Source organism: Corylus avellana, chromosome 7, assembly GCF_965113065.1.
Source record: "Corylus avellana chromosome 7, dhCorAvel1.hap1.2, whole genome shotgun sequence".
Classification (NCBI taxonomy): Eukaryota; Viridiplantae; Streptophyta; class Magnoliopsida; order Fagales; family Betulaceae; genus Corylus; species Corylus avellana.
Window position 1 is genome coordinate 1,551,651 of NC_142496.1, and position 14,565 is coordinate 1,566,215.

At 33.3% G+C, this 14,565-nt stretch overlaps 1 protein-coding gene across 1 annotated transcript; it reads right to left on the bottom strand.

Moving 5' to 3' along the window:
* Positions 1-2,403: 2,403 nt before the first annotated feature.
* LOC132185913 (Reticulon family protein) lies at positions 2,404-6,571 on the bottom strand. The gene is made up of 9 exons (XM_059599726.2): positions 5,170-6,571; positions 5,031-5,084; positions 4,820-4,922; positions 4,636-4,710; positions 4,398-4,542; positions 4,211-4,280; positions 3,773-3,838; positions 3,264-3,386; positions 2,404-3,010 (listed from the first exon to the last, which is right to left on the bottom strand). Exons 1-9 carry the CDS (start codon positions 6,317-6,319, stop codon positions 2,913-2,915), a joined length of 1,884 nt encoding a protein of 627 aa, XP_059455709.2. The 5' UTR covers positions 6,320-6,571; the 3' UTR covers positions 2,404-2,912.
* Positions 6,572-14,565: the final 7,994 nt, after the last annotated feature.

Below are 14,565 nucleotides of genomic sequence, written 5' to 3' on the forward strand. Positions count from 1 at the left end.
TGCTTCAATTCAATGGATCAAGTTTTTTCAAATAAATTTTATTTAAATGAAGAGTTATTAAAGAATATAAAATTTTGGCAAAAGTTAATGACTTTTAACTTGAGAGATTTTTGGTTGAATAATGTATCTTGGCTCAAGTTGTAAGCTTCCCCAAGAGTTATATATAATTTAAAAGTAATATTTGATGATAAATTTTTGTACTCATAAGATTTGAATAGGCATTTACTAAAGCAAGTGAAAATGTGTAACAACTCAGGAAAAACATTAATCACATATACGCTATCACTCCAAAAGAAATATTCAATTTGAAGCTTCCTATAATCACTTATAAAGTGAAGTCTAACCTAATAAGTAACCAATTTGACTTAACACCTATAAGTGCTTTTATACTCGACTTTCTATAAGTTATTTATCTTACCAATGTGAAATTGGCGCATTACTGTAGCACCCCCATAATTGATCAATTGATATAACTAATTCGGAGTGTTACTCGTAGCATTCTCCACACTAATTAACTGGTAATTAGCTGGAAACATTATAACACACCAATAAATTAGAGTAAAATAATGTGGAAAGCATAAATGAAATGATCTGAAGCATATCTAAATATCATTAAGATTGACTATTATTATATCAATTCCAACACACAGCTTCCAAGGATAATTCCTTTCACTACGTACTCTAAGCAAACCTGTCCACCCGAGCTATTCACTTAGCATCTTTCCTAGCGAAATGTTCTCTCCCAAAGGGCCAAAAGTACATCAAACCTGTAAAACTGCAAAACACCGAAGTGTTTTACAATGGAAAGTGAAGTAACTACATAAGTCCACGATTTAGTAAGTAAGGTACTCCAGAATGTATACTATGCAATGAGCCTTAAGTGAAAGGGAATGTATCTTGCAATCTTCAAAAAAATAGCAGGAAATGACATGAGTTTAATTGAAAATAAATCGGTATTGTGTCTACTACTAAGCTGATATAAAATGGTTTAGATGTTAAAAAGTAAGCTAAATATCAGTGACAATTCACATTTTAATGCATAAAACAGGTTAATTACATAATAATATATTGTTTAGTTATAACTTTCTTCACATGGTCTATCTGGGACTTTAACCCCTTCTCAGCAGGGTTGATACTGTCCCGAAAGACCTATAGTACAACACTAGTGCCCCAATGTTGCCGCATATTGTCCATCAAAAGCGACCCGATTGGTTCTGGCCCCGAGTGATCCACACCACTTATTATGTCATCTTCAAAATTATTATTTAGTGTATCAATATTTCAATTTTTCTCAATTCGACCAATTCGTTAGAATTTTCTGTTAAATTTTGCCAAAATTCTCAAAATACCGATTTTAAAAAAATAAAAAAAATAATTTTTTTTTCAAAGATTCAGGTGTGGGTATTTTTGAAAATTCTGTTAAATCCTGACTAATGCCCAAATCCTTGCAAATTTTTTTTATTTTTTTTTCCCCTAAAAAGGAGGGGTATTTTGGGAGTTTTGACACCCCGTCGTTTGGATTTAATAGAAAATCTAAGAGATAGTTGAAATTGAAAAAAATTGAAATATGAATACACTAAATTGATACTTTTTAAAGTTTAAGTGTATGATTACAAAAGTGATGAAAGATCAAGAGTGGTAAGAAAAATTTTCCTCATTTTTCATTTATTTCGTTAGTTATATTATTTAATATTTTTAATTAATTTTTGCTTGACTCTATCTTTTAGTTTTGCCCCCTATGAATTAAAATTCTCGCTCCACTATTGCCTCAAGGTAATTAGTGCGTATTTATTATGGGGTGTTACAAAACATCCTTTCCTACCTATTCTTTCTTTGGAATATCAAAATCCAAAGAAACTAATGGACTGATTGGTTGGGTAGCACCCAATACAATTAGTTAGATGATGTAGATGCCTTGTTATGTAATTATAACTTATTAAGTTTTTTTGTAACATGTTCGAGTAATGTTATATATCACCCTATTATTTTTCTCCAAAGCTTATGAGGTCTAGTCCTTTAGCCTCCAATCCCATTTTCATGCACGGTACGCACCAAATGCTATGGGAACAGCGTTGCATAAACTTTGGAGGAATGACGGAATATAATGGGGTGATATATAATACCATTTTCATTGAAGTTCATGATTTATAGCTATAATACAATATGTGGCCTGTGGGGTCTCAGGAACTATCTTCTTATTATGTCTTGCTCTAAATAGTAACCTTCAAATTTATTTGATTTGTACTCTCACCTCTGTAGTCAGTATGGAGACACTTTAATCTTCAATTTTTTCATCTATAACCAAATAAAACCAGCTCATTTCCCTTTTTTCTTGAATAAAACAATACATAACTTTTATATACAAATTTTACAAATAGTCACAATCAAACCCAAAAAATAGCACTCAAAAAAATTGTCACATAGCCTTAATAATAATAAAAAAAACAACTTATGGGCAACAAAATGTCAGTATTTTTGTGGAAAAATAAAAATAAAAATTCTGAGGTCATGGAAATGTGGATTCTCGCATTTCTATAAGGGAATCCACATTCCCTTAGGTATCTGGATTCCGTCCACTTAAGTGCAATCAAACAAAAATCTCAAAAGATTACGCGATCCAAACACTCCATAAGTATTTATCTCCCAACAACTTGCAAAATATGCCTTTAAAAGCCACTTCATGCATGCATCAACTACTTTTTACATAGTGAATTGGATGAAATTTCTTCAGCACTAAATCATGTGTATAGCAACAAAGATTTTTTTTTTTTTTTTTTTTTTTTTTTGTGTTACAGCAACAATATGTTTTGCTTTTTATCCTTTTCTTTTTCTTGTGAAACAGTCAATTATTTGCCCATGAATGTGACTCTCTCATGTATGTACTTCTCTATCCAAATTGATGCTGGTCCTTGTCATGATGTTTCTTGATCACCTCCTGCTTCATCTTCCACCCACTCATCTCTCATGGAAGACTGCTGATAGCATCGGAAAGCCACATACAGCATGAACACTGCAAAACAGTTTTCACTAGAATCTAGTAACACAAAGCCAAAACTTTGCTAATAGCTATGAAAATCCTGGATTGCTTAATGTTATATATAAACAGAGACGGAACCAGGAGACCCTAGGGCCATGGCCCCGGTTTTAAAATTTTCCCGTTTTCAGTCCTTAAAATTAAGCTTAACCTCTATCAAAATTAGGTTTAGCCCTCTTTCATGCTTTGACCCCTTAAAGAATCATGGTTCTATTAAAGATGTTCTCACCTTCCCAAATGCGTGCGACCGTTGAGGATAGGTTCAAAATGAGAAAAACAGTGGATGCAGCCACGGCTTTCTTGTGAGAGCACGAGTCCCATATGTCGTGGAAGCGTCGAAGCCAAAATTTAGCTGCAATTGAAAACTAGCACATGTTAAATTCTCTATCTTTTTTCAAACTATTCCTTAATAAGCGACGCCCAACACAGAACATTTAATTGAAATGGAAAGTAATGACGGATACAATGCTTGAATTCAAGACTATTGTCAAACTATCTCTTGGAATTTCACGTCCGAATTTCAAATTTGGGCGCGAGAAGGATGCAGGCCGGGGTGTCCTGAGCAAGTAGACCCCGCATTTCAGTCCGCCCAGAGCACCTAGGCGTACACCCTTCCTTCTCTTATTTCTTGCTCGAATTCTAGAAAATCCTAGCTTTAGAAGAGGTAATTATAGCTTGGTGTACACAAAAAGCATAGTCATCCAACTTTTGGGAGCTATATTAAATTGAGAAACTTACCTATTGCAGTTAACTGTGCAGAGTACAAGGAACAGATTTTTGGTAAAGTGAAAACTCCCACAAAACCTGAGCCAGTGAGCACAAAAACGAGTCAGTAAAAACTATAGAGTGAAAGACAATAACACCGACACTGGAATTTCAGCATAATCTCTCAATAAATAAATAAAAACTCTCCCCAATTAAACCTAGACAGAATCCACCTACTCAAATGAGAACTTATTTACCCAAGCAGGAGTTTATCTACCCGAATGTGTTCGGGCAACCGCCGAACACATATTCGGGCAGATGAACTTTAAGTACAATAAATTTTTCTTTCTTTTTTACTTTTAAACCTAAGCACGCCTTCAAAATCAGTTAAAAGAACAGGAAAAAAAAAAAAAAGGCGGGGGCGGAGGGGGGGATAAAAACAGAGGAAAAAGAAACCCAAGTGAAGCTTACCTAATTTAACAACGGTCCAAATGGTTATGCAGCTGCCACATCTAGCCAAAACAAAGAGAAGTACTGCCAGCTGCCATTGTCATAAATTTCACTATTTGTCATCTTTTTATATTCACAAAAAAAGGCTCTTTTAGCTTCATTAATGTCCACAGAAAGAGTGAAAAAAAATAAATTAAAAAAAAATTACCTTCATTGTGGTAGAAGGATCTCCAGAAAAAAGGGCTCTGAGTTTTAGCAGCAACTCATTAACGTAAGGAAGAAACAATCTCAGTAACCAAATAGCTTCTTGTTCCCCTAGCACATAGCTTGAATCATCTATAATTACAACTCCCCTAATTCAATCATTCAGAAAAGGAAGAAGAATCAGAAAGAGACCAAATTGGTAATATCTTTCTCTGTTAATTAAGAAGTGTTTGAGTAATTACCTGCAAATGAGGGTCCTATAGATGAAAATGGCAGCAAGATAAACAAGACCCAGGTAGGAAATCACAGAAACAAAGCTGCATATACAATAATTAAAAAGATTTGAGTTCTGGGCTCTGTTCTAAACCAGAGGAATTGCAAATCAAAAAGGCTACTTAAAATTTTCTTGACTGTGGATTTTCTAACCTCAAATTTATATCCTTTGTATAGGAAGAAGAGAGTATTACAAATGATCCAATTAGCAAGACAAGTGCAGATCTTGGGACTTCTTTCCACATCACTAAGTCCACTGCAAAATCAAACATAGAGAGAGAGAGAGAGAGAAAATGAATCATAAAATTGCAAGAACTTTCCTGAAGAATTTGCAATTGTACTGTATTTCTAAAATCAGACTTACCAAAACTTTGCAATTTGCTGTGGGTTTCTGGAAAAGTTTGGAACTCATAAGAACCTACAGAATAAAATCTTCAAACTCAAACCAAATTCAATAGATTCACAAAGTGAATTGAAAATGCAGATAAATTAAAGACACTAACTTGAAGTGGATTTTGAGAGATTCTGGTGTCTTGGAGTAGGTTTTGATAAATTCTGGTACACAGTACGGCGTTTTTCAATTGGAGGGGGCTGTTTCACAGTGGCCATTGGTTTCCTATGAACTTGATGATGATGAAGCTTTTTCTCTTCATTGACAATCTTCTTCTCATCATTGACAATCTTCTTCTCATCACTGACAATCTTCTTCTCTTCACTGACAATTTTCTTCTCTTCATTGACAATTTTCTTCTCTTCATTGACAATTTTCTTGGGCTCTGGGACATTGATTTTCTTAACATCAATCTCAATCTCAGTCTCCTCATCATCCACCTCCTCTTCATCTCCTTCATCCTCACCATCAACAACATCAAGACCATCATCCTCCTCGCCATTGTTCACATCCACTTTTGGAGCACAATTCACCACAATACTCCGATCTGTTATGACCTTATCTTGACAAACACCAAACTCCTTGCAAGTTTCATCAGATCCATCAACTGGGATTTTCTCACTTCCTCCAACAGACCCTTCACCAATTTCCTCCACTGATTCATCCACAGTTAGACTCAAATCCGACTTGGCCTTCCTCAGCTGAACTGAACTCGTCTGATTAGCTCCATTGCCGCTTCCTTCAACACCCTTGACCGAGTCCGATTTAACCTTCCTCAGCTGCACAGAATTCTTCTCAATTCCCGGTGCAGATCTTGGCTTCCTCGTCTGAATTGGGCTCCGCTCGAATTTCTCATCAGATCTCAACTTCCTGGACTGAACTGGGCTCTTCTTGATTCCGTCAGCAGAAACACTCAGCTCCTTCAACTGTTCCTCAGAATTCTTCTGCGGCTCAGGTTTCCGTTTGGATATCTGAAATGGGCTCTGGTCAAAACCCTCAAAGCTCTCGGATTTCCATGTCTTCCTCTTCCCACTGGCCGCCACAGCACCAGTTTGGCCTCTCTTCACCTTTGCAGCAGCACTCCCACCACCACCGCTACCGCCACCGCCATTTGCAGAAGCCCCTCCACTCTGTTGAGAGCTTTCTTCTTCTCCTTCTTCTCCGTTGAAGACCTTAATCCCACCTTTCACTTCATCAATCTTCATCCTGCTCTCCCACACTGACCCTGCCACCACTCCACTTCTCCTTCTACCCTCATCCATTATCTCTTTAACTCGCTTAAATTATACTTCCACTCTGTTTCTCTCTCTCTCTCTCTCTCCCTCTAGCGTAATGATTACTACAGTGGTGGGGCGGAGCTGCTGTGGAAATCTAACTCGTATATCGAATTATGCATTACAATACCACTTCTTCTAAGATGGAAGCCATATACGCGGTAATTGCGGTAACCTCAATTTCAGTGAAGGTACATCTTTGAGACAGAGTAGCACTTCACTGAGGATGATTGCGTCATGAGGTTCCACAGCCAATTTTTTTTTTTTCAATTCATATTGTGAATATAATAATTGTCGTATGATTATTTACTTGTGATTTATCGCCTCCCTTTGGCATTGACCTAAAACTGTTTAATAGCATGAAACTATAGTAAAAATTAATTAATGTGAAAAAAAATTTGTTTTGTGGTGTTTTTTATTTAAATAATAATAAAAAATAATTGATATGATGTAAAAAGTAGAATGTGAAAGTTGATTTTTTTTGATAAACAGTATATGACTCTTGCCAAATGGAGCCCTCGCGTTTTCTTACAACGTCATAGTAGTTTATGAGATACTTATCATGTGAATTATTAAATAAATAAATTTATCTGTCAAATTCAACATTAAAATATTGCAACATGAACTTGTAAAAATTTTCTAGTAAAAATTATAATACTCTCTGCGTTTTTCATATCTAGTACTAATCAAATTTCAAGTCGTATTAAATTTATAAATTAAAATTTTTTAATTACGATTTAAGTGGTTTTATTATCCCTTATTGAATGGTTGTTTTCACACTATCTTTGTCAATAAGATAGATTTTTGTGTGAAAATGATGATATAAGAAATGGTTTAAAAGTTATCAATCACACTTCTCTTGTTATTCTTGTACTATATATATTTATTAGTAATGAACACCAAATCATTAATAATATTATGAAGCTTATGTTTTTCCTCTATAAAAAAAAAGGGTGTTCATTACTCATGGTTTTTTTTTTTTTTTTTGGCTGAAAAAAGAAAATGGTTATTCATGGGTACAACGAAATAGTATAAAGAAGGAAAGGACAAATCTGATGAAGACAGGAAGGGGTATTTTTTTTTTTTTTTTTAATAAATATAATTTTTTTTTTTTAACATGTCCACACAAGAGGGAGAGAGAAATTCAAACTAATGACCTCCACTTCATAAGACGTGATCCGCAGCTGATTAAGCTACTCCTTGGGGACTAATAAATACATTTTTAACCTCACATAGAAGGAAGGGGCAATAATAAGGGTTTGAAGGATTTCTCTAAAAATAATAAGAAAATTGAAGTATAAATTGAAAAAGCTTTCCAAAAAGCCATGTGCTTACAACTTAGGTTCTACTTAGGTTGTATTTAGAGACGAAAGAGAGGGGTGAACATTTATGCCCAACGTTTCTTTTACATCGTCCAATTAATTCCAACGGTTAGCTCCACTTATGAAAGGGGGACCCGATCCATATGCCCACAATATAGAATTTTCTTTATTCGATTTGACACATTGGATAAGGAAATTGAGGGTAACCGTTAGACTTATGGGCCTATTAACTAATGTAACCACATACCAACTTATTGACCCGAGCTCACCAAATCATCCGCGCACAAGATTCTTTCCCACACCACTTTCATGCTATTTGGACAATTTTCATTACCGTCTCTTGAGCCCCGAATTTCAAGTATAGGACACAATAGAGGGTAGAAAAACGTAGGGTAAGCCACTCCAATACCATCATCGTGGAATAACCAATGGTAGGCAATTGAGTACAAGTCATTATAAAAGGCAACTTTAAAACCAGGTAGAACAGAGTTTTCGGTTTCAAGTACCCAAAACTGTCACGTTTCTATTTCGAGTCATTTTATTATACATGTTGACTTCAGTATCGAAGTTATCATTTGCCAGGCCACACCACCAAAATTCGTTGTATATTTTTTTCTCCTCTTTTACTTTTGTCAGGTCACATCTGCTAATATGTCATATTTTAAGTAATTTTTTATATCAGTTGCTTAAAAAAACCGGAAGTATTAGAGCAGTAACATTTAACTTCAACATACATTTAGCAAATCCACACTTTTTTTTTTTTTTTTTTACCTACTTTTCTAAAAGACTTAGATACGGCTTAGCATTTTTGCTACCTAATGTTTTTTTACAAGATCGTGGTAGCTACCTTTTTACTCTTGTATTATTTGGGGCATAGTGAAAGTAGTAGGCACGTCACTCTTGGCGGTGGAAGAGTGGGCATCCCAAACACAGTAGTATATGTCGTAAATCTCACGTGCCTTCAACGGTACAAAACGTTGGTCCCATAGAAATTGCTTTTATGACTCTGTTCCCTTGCAATCCCAATAGAGTTTCCAAATTCCAATATGCTTTTCTGTCCATTAATTTCTTAGTCATCAAAGTCCACCATAAATGCCTAACTAATTCCACCTAAAATAAATATATAAAGCAAAGATTAATTAATATTGTTAATAAGAAACTTGTAATAAAGTTATAATAATATTGTTAATAATACTATAAAAATTAGGATTTTAAAAATGGTTGAGTTGAGGAAATATAGACTGTATTTGTTAGTGGGTCACATTTGTATGTATTGCAATTGTACAAATCAAAAAGCCATCCATATATGGACATAGTATTGATTGATATGGTATCCTTGTGTGCCCTATGTGAAATCCTACTTAACATATAATAAACAGTAAAAACATGTAAAAGTCAAATCACATAGATTATGCTTTCATATTCTTTTGATGATGTTTTTAAGAGGTAGTTCAATCGGCTGGAACTACGCCTGATGAAGTGAAGATTATTAGTTCGAATCTCTCTCCATCTCTTATGCAAACATGTCAAAAAAAATAAAAAAAAAAATCTTTTGAGGATGGTGTTAAATAATTCTTTTTTAGTTATCTTCTCCTTCCACATGGGTTCATCATTTCCAAGACAAAACTTAAACGTGCCATGTACATCTACATTGAAGCATCACAAATATAACCATTTCAATGACAAGTGATATGAAAAAGATAAAAAAGAAAATTGGAAAACACTCTTATTTTACAATCTTTTTTATGGGTGGTTGAACATTCCCTTTAAAGTGACCATATTAACTAAACTCTTCAAATGATGCAACCACCTTTGATGCTATTAAGAGTAGTCGCAACCACCTCGACAAGCACAAGATTTCCGCGTAATAGTTGAAAATGATGTCTACCAAAGAGTGAAATAAAAGTAACATAAGTTGATTAGTGATGTTATTCAATTTGTATTAGAAACACATATTCTTTATATATATATATATAATAGGCAAATACAGAAGGAAATTGTACGTTTTGCTTATCAAAGGAAAGTGAATCTAATAGTGTGACAATAAAGGGAAGGACATGTGTGTCGGTGGCCTGGAACTTTAGTTTTGTCGCGATATATGTACGTGCAGGCTCCTCCATATAATTTGGCCACATGCTGAGACAACAAAGCGGTGGGGCTGGTCGTTTGTCCTGTGGATTCCATCAGTCAGTCACACGCCAAACATTCCCGTACCTCTTTTCACAAAGTGAAAAAGTTGAGCCTTCAGGCTTTCTACTTTCTGCCTTACCAAACACACCCCCAAGAAAAAAAAAAAAGTACATTACTAGGATTTTAGTAAATATGAAGTCATTGAGATGGATGAAGCCCTTCATACAAAATATGGATTACAATCAATTTTTGATTTGGGTCCGTATTAATTGAAGTTAAACCTATTGAAATTAAAACATGTATCACTTATATGAATTGACTCGAGGTGTGGTTGGTTGACCTGTAGTTGATAATTGAATTTGGTATCAGAATCAAAGAGTCATGAGATTCAACCTTGACTCTATCAAATTACCTCAATTTAATTAAATATTCCATGTGTTAGGTATCATCTATTAAAAAGGAGTTTGAACTCATGCGTGAGAAAAAATGTTTAAGTAATAATTAAATGATTAAATTTATCTCTTCTTTTCAGCATCATACAATTCCGTCAAGCTTCTATGGGCCTTGGTAGAGTTATATTCAGTGAGGAGTTATATCATTTCATTGAAAACGATGTATCAATCTCAATGAAATGAATTCTAACAGAAAATGAGTACATCAGGAATTAATGGATTGCCTACCAACCTCAAACTACTCTATGAGGCAGGTTTAAGAACACCCTTTTGTTGGTTGAAAATGACAAATTGTTTTTCCTAATGGCTTGATCTTCTAGGCAGCCCAAATCATCAATTAAACAGCTTGCTACCTATCTTTGGACTTATTTGCTACAAATGTCAAATCAACTACCTTATTACCTAATGCTCCATATAAATGTCTTGAGGTCATTTTTTCTTCAAGTCTTTTTAACGGCATTAAACTTTAAAGGAGAGCTTGAGGAGTGCTTCGGATCACCATGCTTGTGGAAGCTACCACTCTGGAGATCTGAATCCTAGGGAATACGAGAGAGTTCTTATAAAATTTATTTATCTATACAAAGAGTAGATTGTTTGAAATTTATTTAGACAAATAAATTTTTATATCATGAAAATTTCAGAAAACTCTCATGAATTTTCACACGTTTTGAAAGTATCCTTATAAGTTTAAAAACTCTCAAATAAGGGTATCGAACTTTTAATTTCTTTCAATTACCTCATTCCGTTAAGATTTTTGTAAAATCTTGTCAACATTTTCAAAATACCTATTTTTATTATAAAAATAAAATAAAAATTGTAAAGACTCGGACGTGATATTATTTTTATAAAAAAAAAAATTTGTTATATTTTTGCGACATCTTTACAATATATATTTTTATTTTCTTTATTAAAAAATGGGAATTTTTAAATTTTTGACAAAATTTAAGAAAAAATCATAATGGAAGAAGATAATTGAAAGAAATTAAAAATTTAATACCCTTAATTAAAATTTTTAAAATTTTGACAAAATTTAAGAAAAAATCATAATGAAATAAAATAATTGAAACAAATTAAAAATTTGACTCTTAATTAAAATTTTTTAAAATTTAAAAATAGGGTCAATGAAAATTAAAAAAAAAAAAAAATTGTGAAGCTTCCTCCTTTATGCCTATTGTGGGGGCTTTGTCATTATTTTTCCTATCTCTCAAACGTCAAATCTTCTCTATTCATCTCACAATATAGGTAGTGTCTTCATTTGCATGTGAGGTTGAGAACTTTTGGGTGCCTCGGTTATAGTGCTTTGAAAGATTCTTCAACACAAAAGTAAAGGGAATAAGTACCCACAAAAGGGCAAAAAAGATCATCAATCATCATCCCTAACGTTCTATTCTAATCATTCTACCCCACCAAAGTCTACCTTTACTTTTTCGTAAAATCAGAACCCAAAGGTAGAAGAAGCCCAAGAAAAAAAAAAAAAAAAAAAAACTAAACGGAGATAACATTAAAAAATAGAAAAAAAAAAAAGAAAAAAAAAAAGACCCACATTATCCCTTCAAGCACAATCTTATCTCTTAAACACAAAGGAATCCCAATGTTCCACCCCCACCGACTGCGATTTCTTGTACTTAAAAGCCTTTAAATACTGTTTAGATTTGATTTTGTTGTATTTAATGGTGTATATAATTTGATGTTTTATTTAAAATTTTTAAATGACGTGAGTCATGTTTGCCTTTTGCCGACAAAGTGTGAGCTAACAGATTCTTTGAGACTGTTGATGAATTTGTTTTTCGCAAGGGTCTACCAAGCTTCTTATCTGTTCTTTATTCTTCTGTTACGCTGATTAAATTGGCGTATTCTTCTTCGTCTAGAGTAAGCGAAGAAATAAAACTTTGGCAGTAATTTAGCAAACCTAAGTGTTCTATGTCATCTGCTAACAACTCCAATTCATATGATAAATCAATATTTTTTTTTCTTCTTGTTTTCTCAAAATATTTTTCTGCTTGTTCGACTTGCTCTAGACTCCGAGAAAAATCAATTGAAACTTCATTAACAAATAGCCTTTTAATATAGACCATAAAATAAAACCGTGTAGAATAATAGACCTTAATAACAATTTATGATGACGTGGGAAGAATCTAAAGAGGACTACTTTAGTTCATAGGGCTTCGTATAAGTTGATGAGAAGGCCAATTAAAAAAATTAAAGTGATTTGTCCCATTATGAGTTTTAATTAATGATAAATTAAAATATGTTTAGTGTTTGCTTGCAGTAATGACTAAAATATGAGAAGATGAGGCCAAAGCAAATGGTCATTCAACTAACAAATACTTGTTTTATTTTGGTAGATGAAGATTGGTGATTCGGTGACCAGAACTTGTCCCTTTTGATTTCTTTATTCATATTTGTCAATTTATTATGTTAAATTGGTGATTTAACAGATTCCGGAGATATAAAACGTGGCCACGTTAAAAGATGGAACTCTGATATTATGTTGAAGTTTGTGAAGAAATTTAAAATATGAGAATAATAACAAAAGTAAGAGAGAGAAAAGAGAAATAAAAAATTATTGGTGATTCGGTGTTAGATATCTACGTCCACCATTTTGAATAGTCCTTAGAGACATTGTGCTCACATCAGCTTGATTGTTTATAATATATATGTCCTATATATTAGAAAATATAAAGAAATAATATAAATTCAGAATATATTTAAATAGGAAGAAATAGAACTTTTGGATTGTTTATTTTTGAGGGAAATCTCCTCATACTCCTTAGGTCTAGGCTTGAATTCTTAGTTTTAATAACTAAAACTTGTGATAAATAGGTCATTTTGTCATTTTTTTATTTTTATTTTTTTTATAAGCATGTGTGACATGATGATATCATTTTTGGATAATGTTAGACATCCTAAGGTATTCTTCCCAAAATGCTTCTCAAAATGCTTCCCAAATGATGTGGCAAACATTTTTTTCCTTAAAAAATTCGCATTCTCTTTCCTTTGTCTCTCACTCCTTCCCAAAATAATGCTTTCCACATCATTTGGAAAGGATTTTGGGACACCTAGCAGCCCTCATCATTTTTTGATACACGTGGTACACTTTCATTAGGTTTACGCGGAGAAAATAGCATAATGGTACTTCTATTGGCCAAAACTTAGATTTCTAATTGTCAAAATTAGACACTCAATTTCTTATTTATCGCAAGGCTAAAACTAAAACTCGAAGCAATTTTCGTTATTCATATACTGACACATGTCAACAAGTTGTAAAACAATTATAAATCTAACATTTTCCATAACTAAATAGCCAAATCAGAAAAATAAAGGAAAAGGAAACATGGTAAATTTAAGAAAGTAACATAAGGAAAGGAAAATAGTTCTCAAGATTTGCTAATTGGATCCTTTTTTTCACCTATTCTCCATCGTTCATCCATTCGGTTACTTTTACCCATCGCAAATAAATTATTATCTATTAATCATGCATCACTTTTCTAAAAGAGAAACAAAAGGACACAGTTTGCTTCTCTCTCTCTCTCTATCAAGAAAACAGAGAAAAAACAAACAAATCAGGACAAAAGTGATTGAAAATATTGCAACGTTGCCTGTCCCCCAGTCCTGATGAGTGATGTCGTGGCCTGTTTTCTGTCATTGTAAAGAATATTGCATTTAGTTTCCTTTTTTGTCAAACATAATTAGATGGAGGAATGATGGAATTGTTAGAGTATATTTGAATGACCCTAAATTTAGGAATTTGATGAAGATTGATGAAGATTAAATTAGCCTAACTTTAAGAATTTGATTATGATTTGATCAGCATAAATTAGAAGATTTGATTAAGATTTCATTTATGTGTAAGCTCTATAAATAGAGCATTTTGTATTGTAAACAAATTATTCAATAAAAGCATAATGTAGCCCTTTAGACTTTATCTGTGGATATAAGTCATAAACCGAACCACATAAAATCCTTTGTGTCTATTTATTTTATTTTCGCAATTTATTTCTATTTCTTTATTAATTTCTTCATGAATACCACAGCTTTTACTAAAATCACATACAAACTCGGATATCGTAACTTTTACTATAGTCACATACACTCACGTACCACGTTAACTGCCATGTCCATATGTAAATATGGTAAGTGTAATGTAGACTATTATGCAGTAGTCCGCATTTTAGTAGTTGATGTGACGTGAACTACTACGTAAACAGTAAAAGTTATAGTATATCTCTCCGCTCTCTATTACATGTAATACTAGAAGTGTGGAAGAAGGAACATGAATACATGATGGTGCAGAAACAAGCTAGTGGGTGTGCCACAAACGATAGATGCA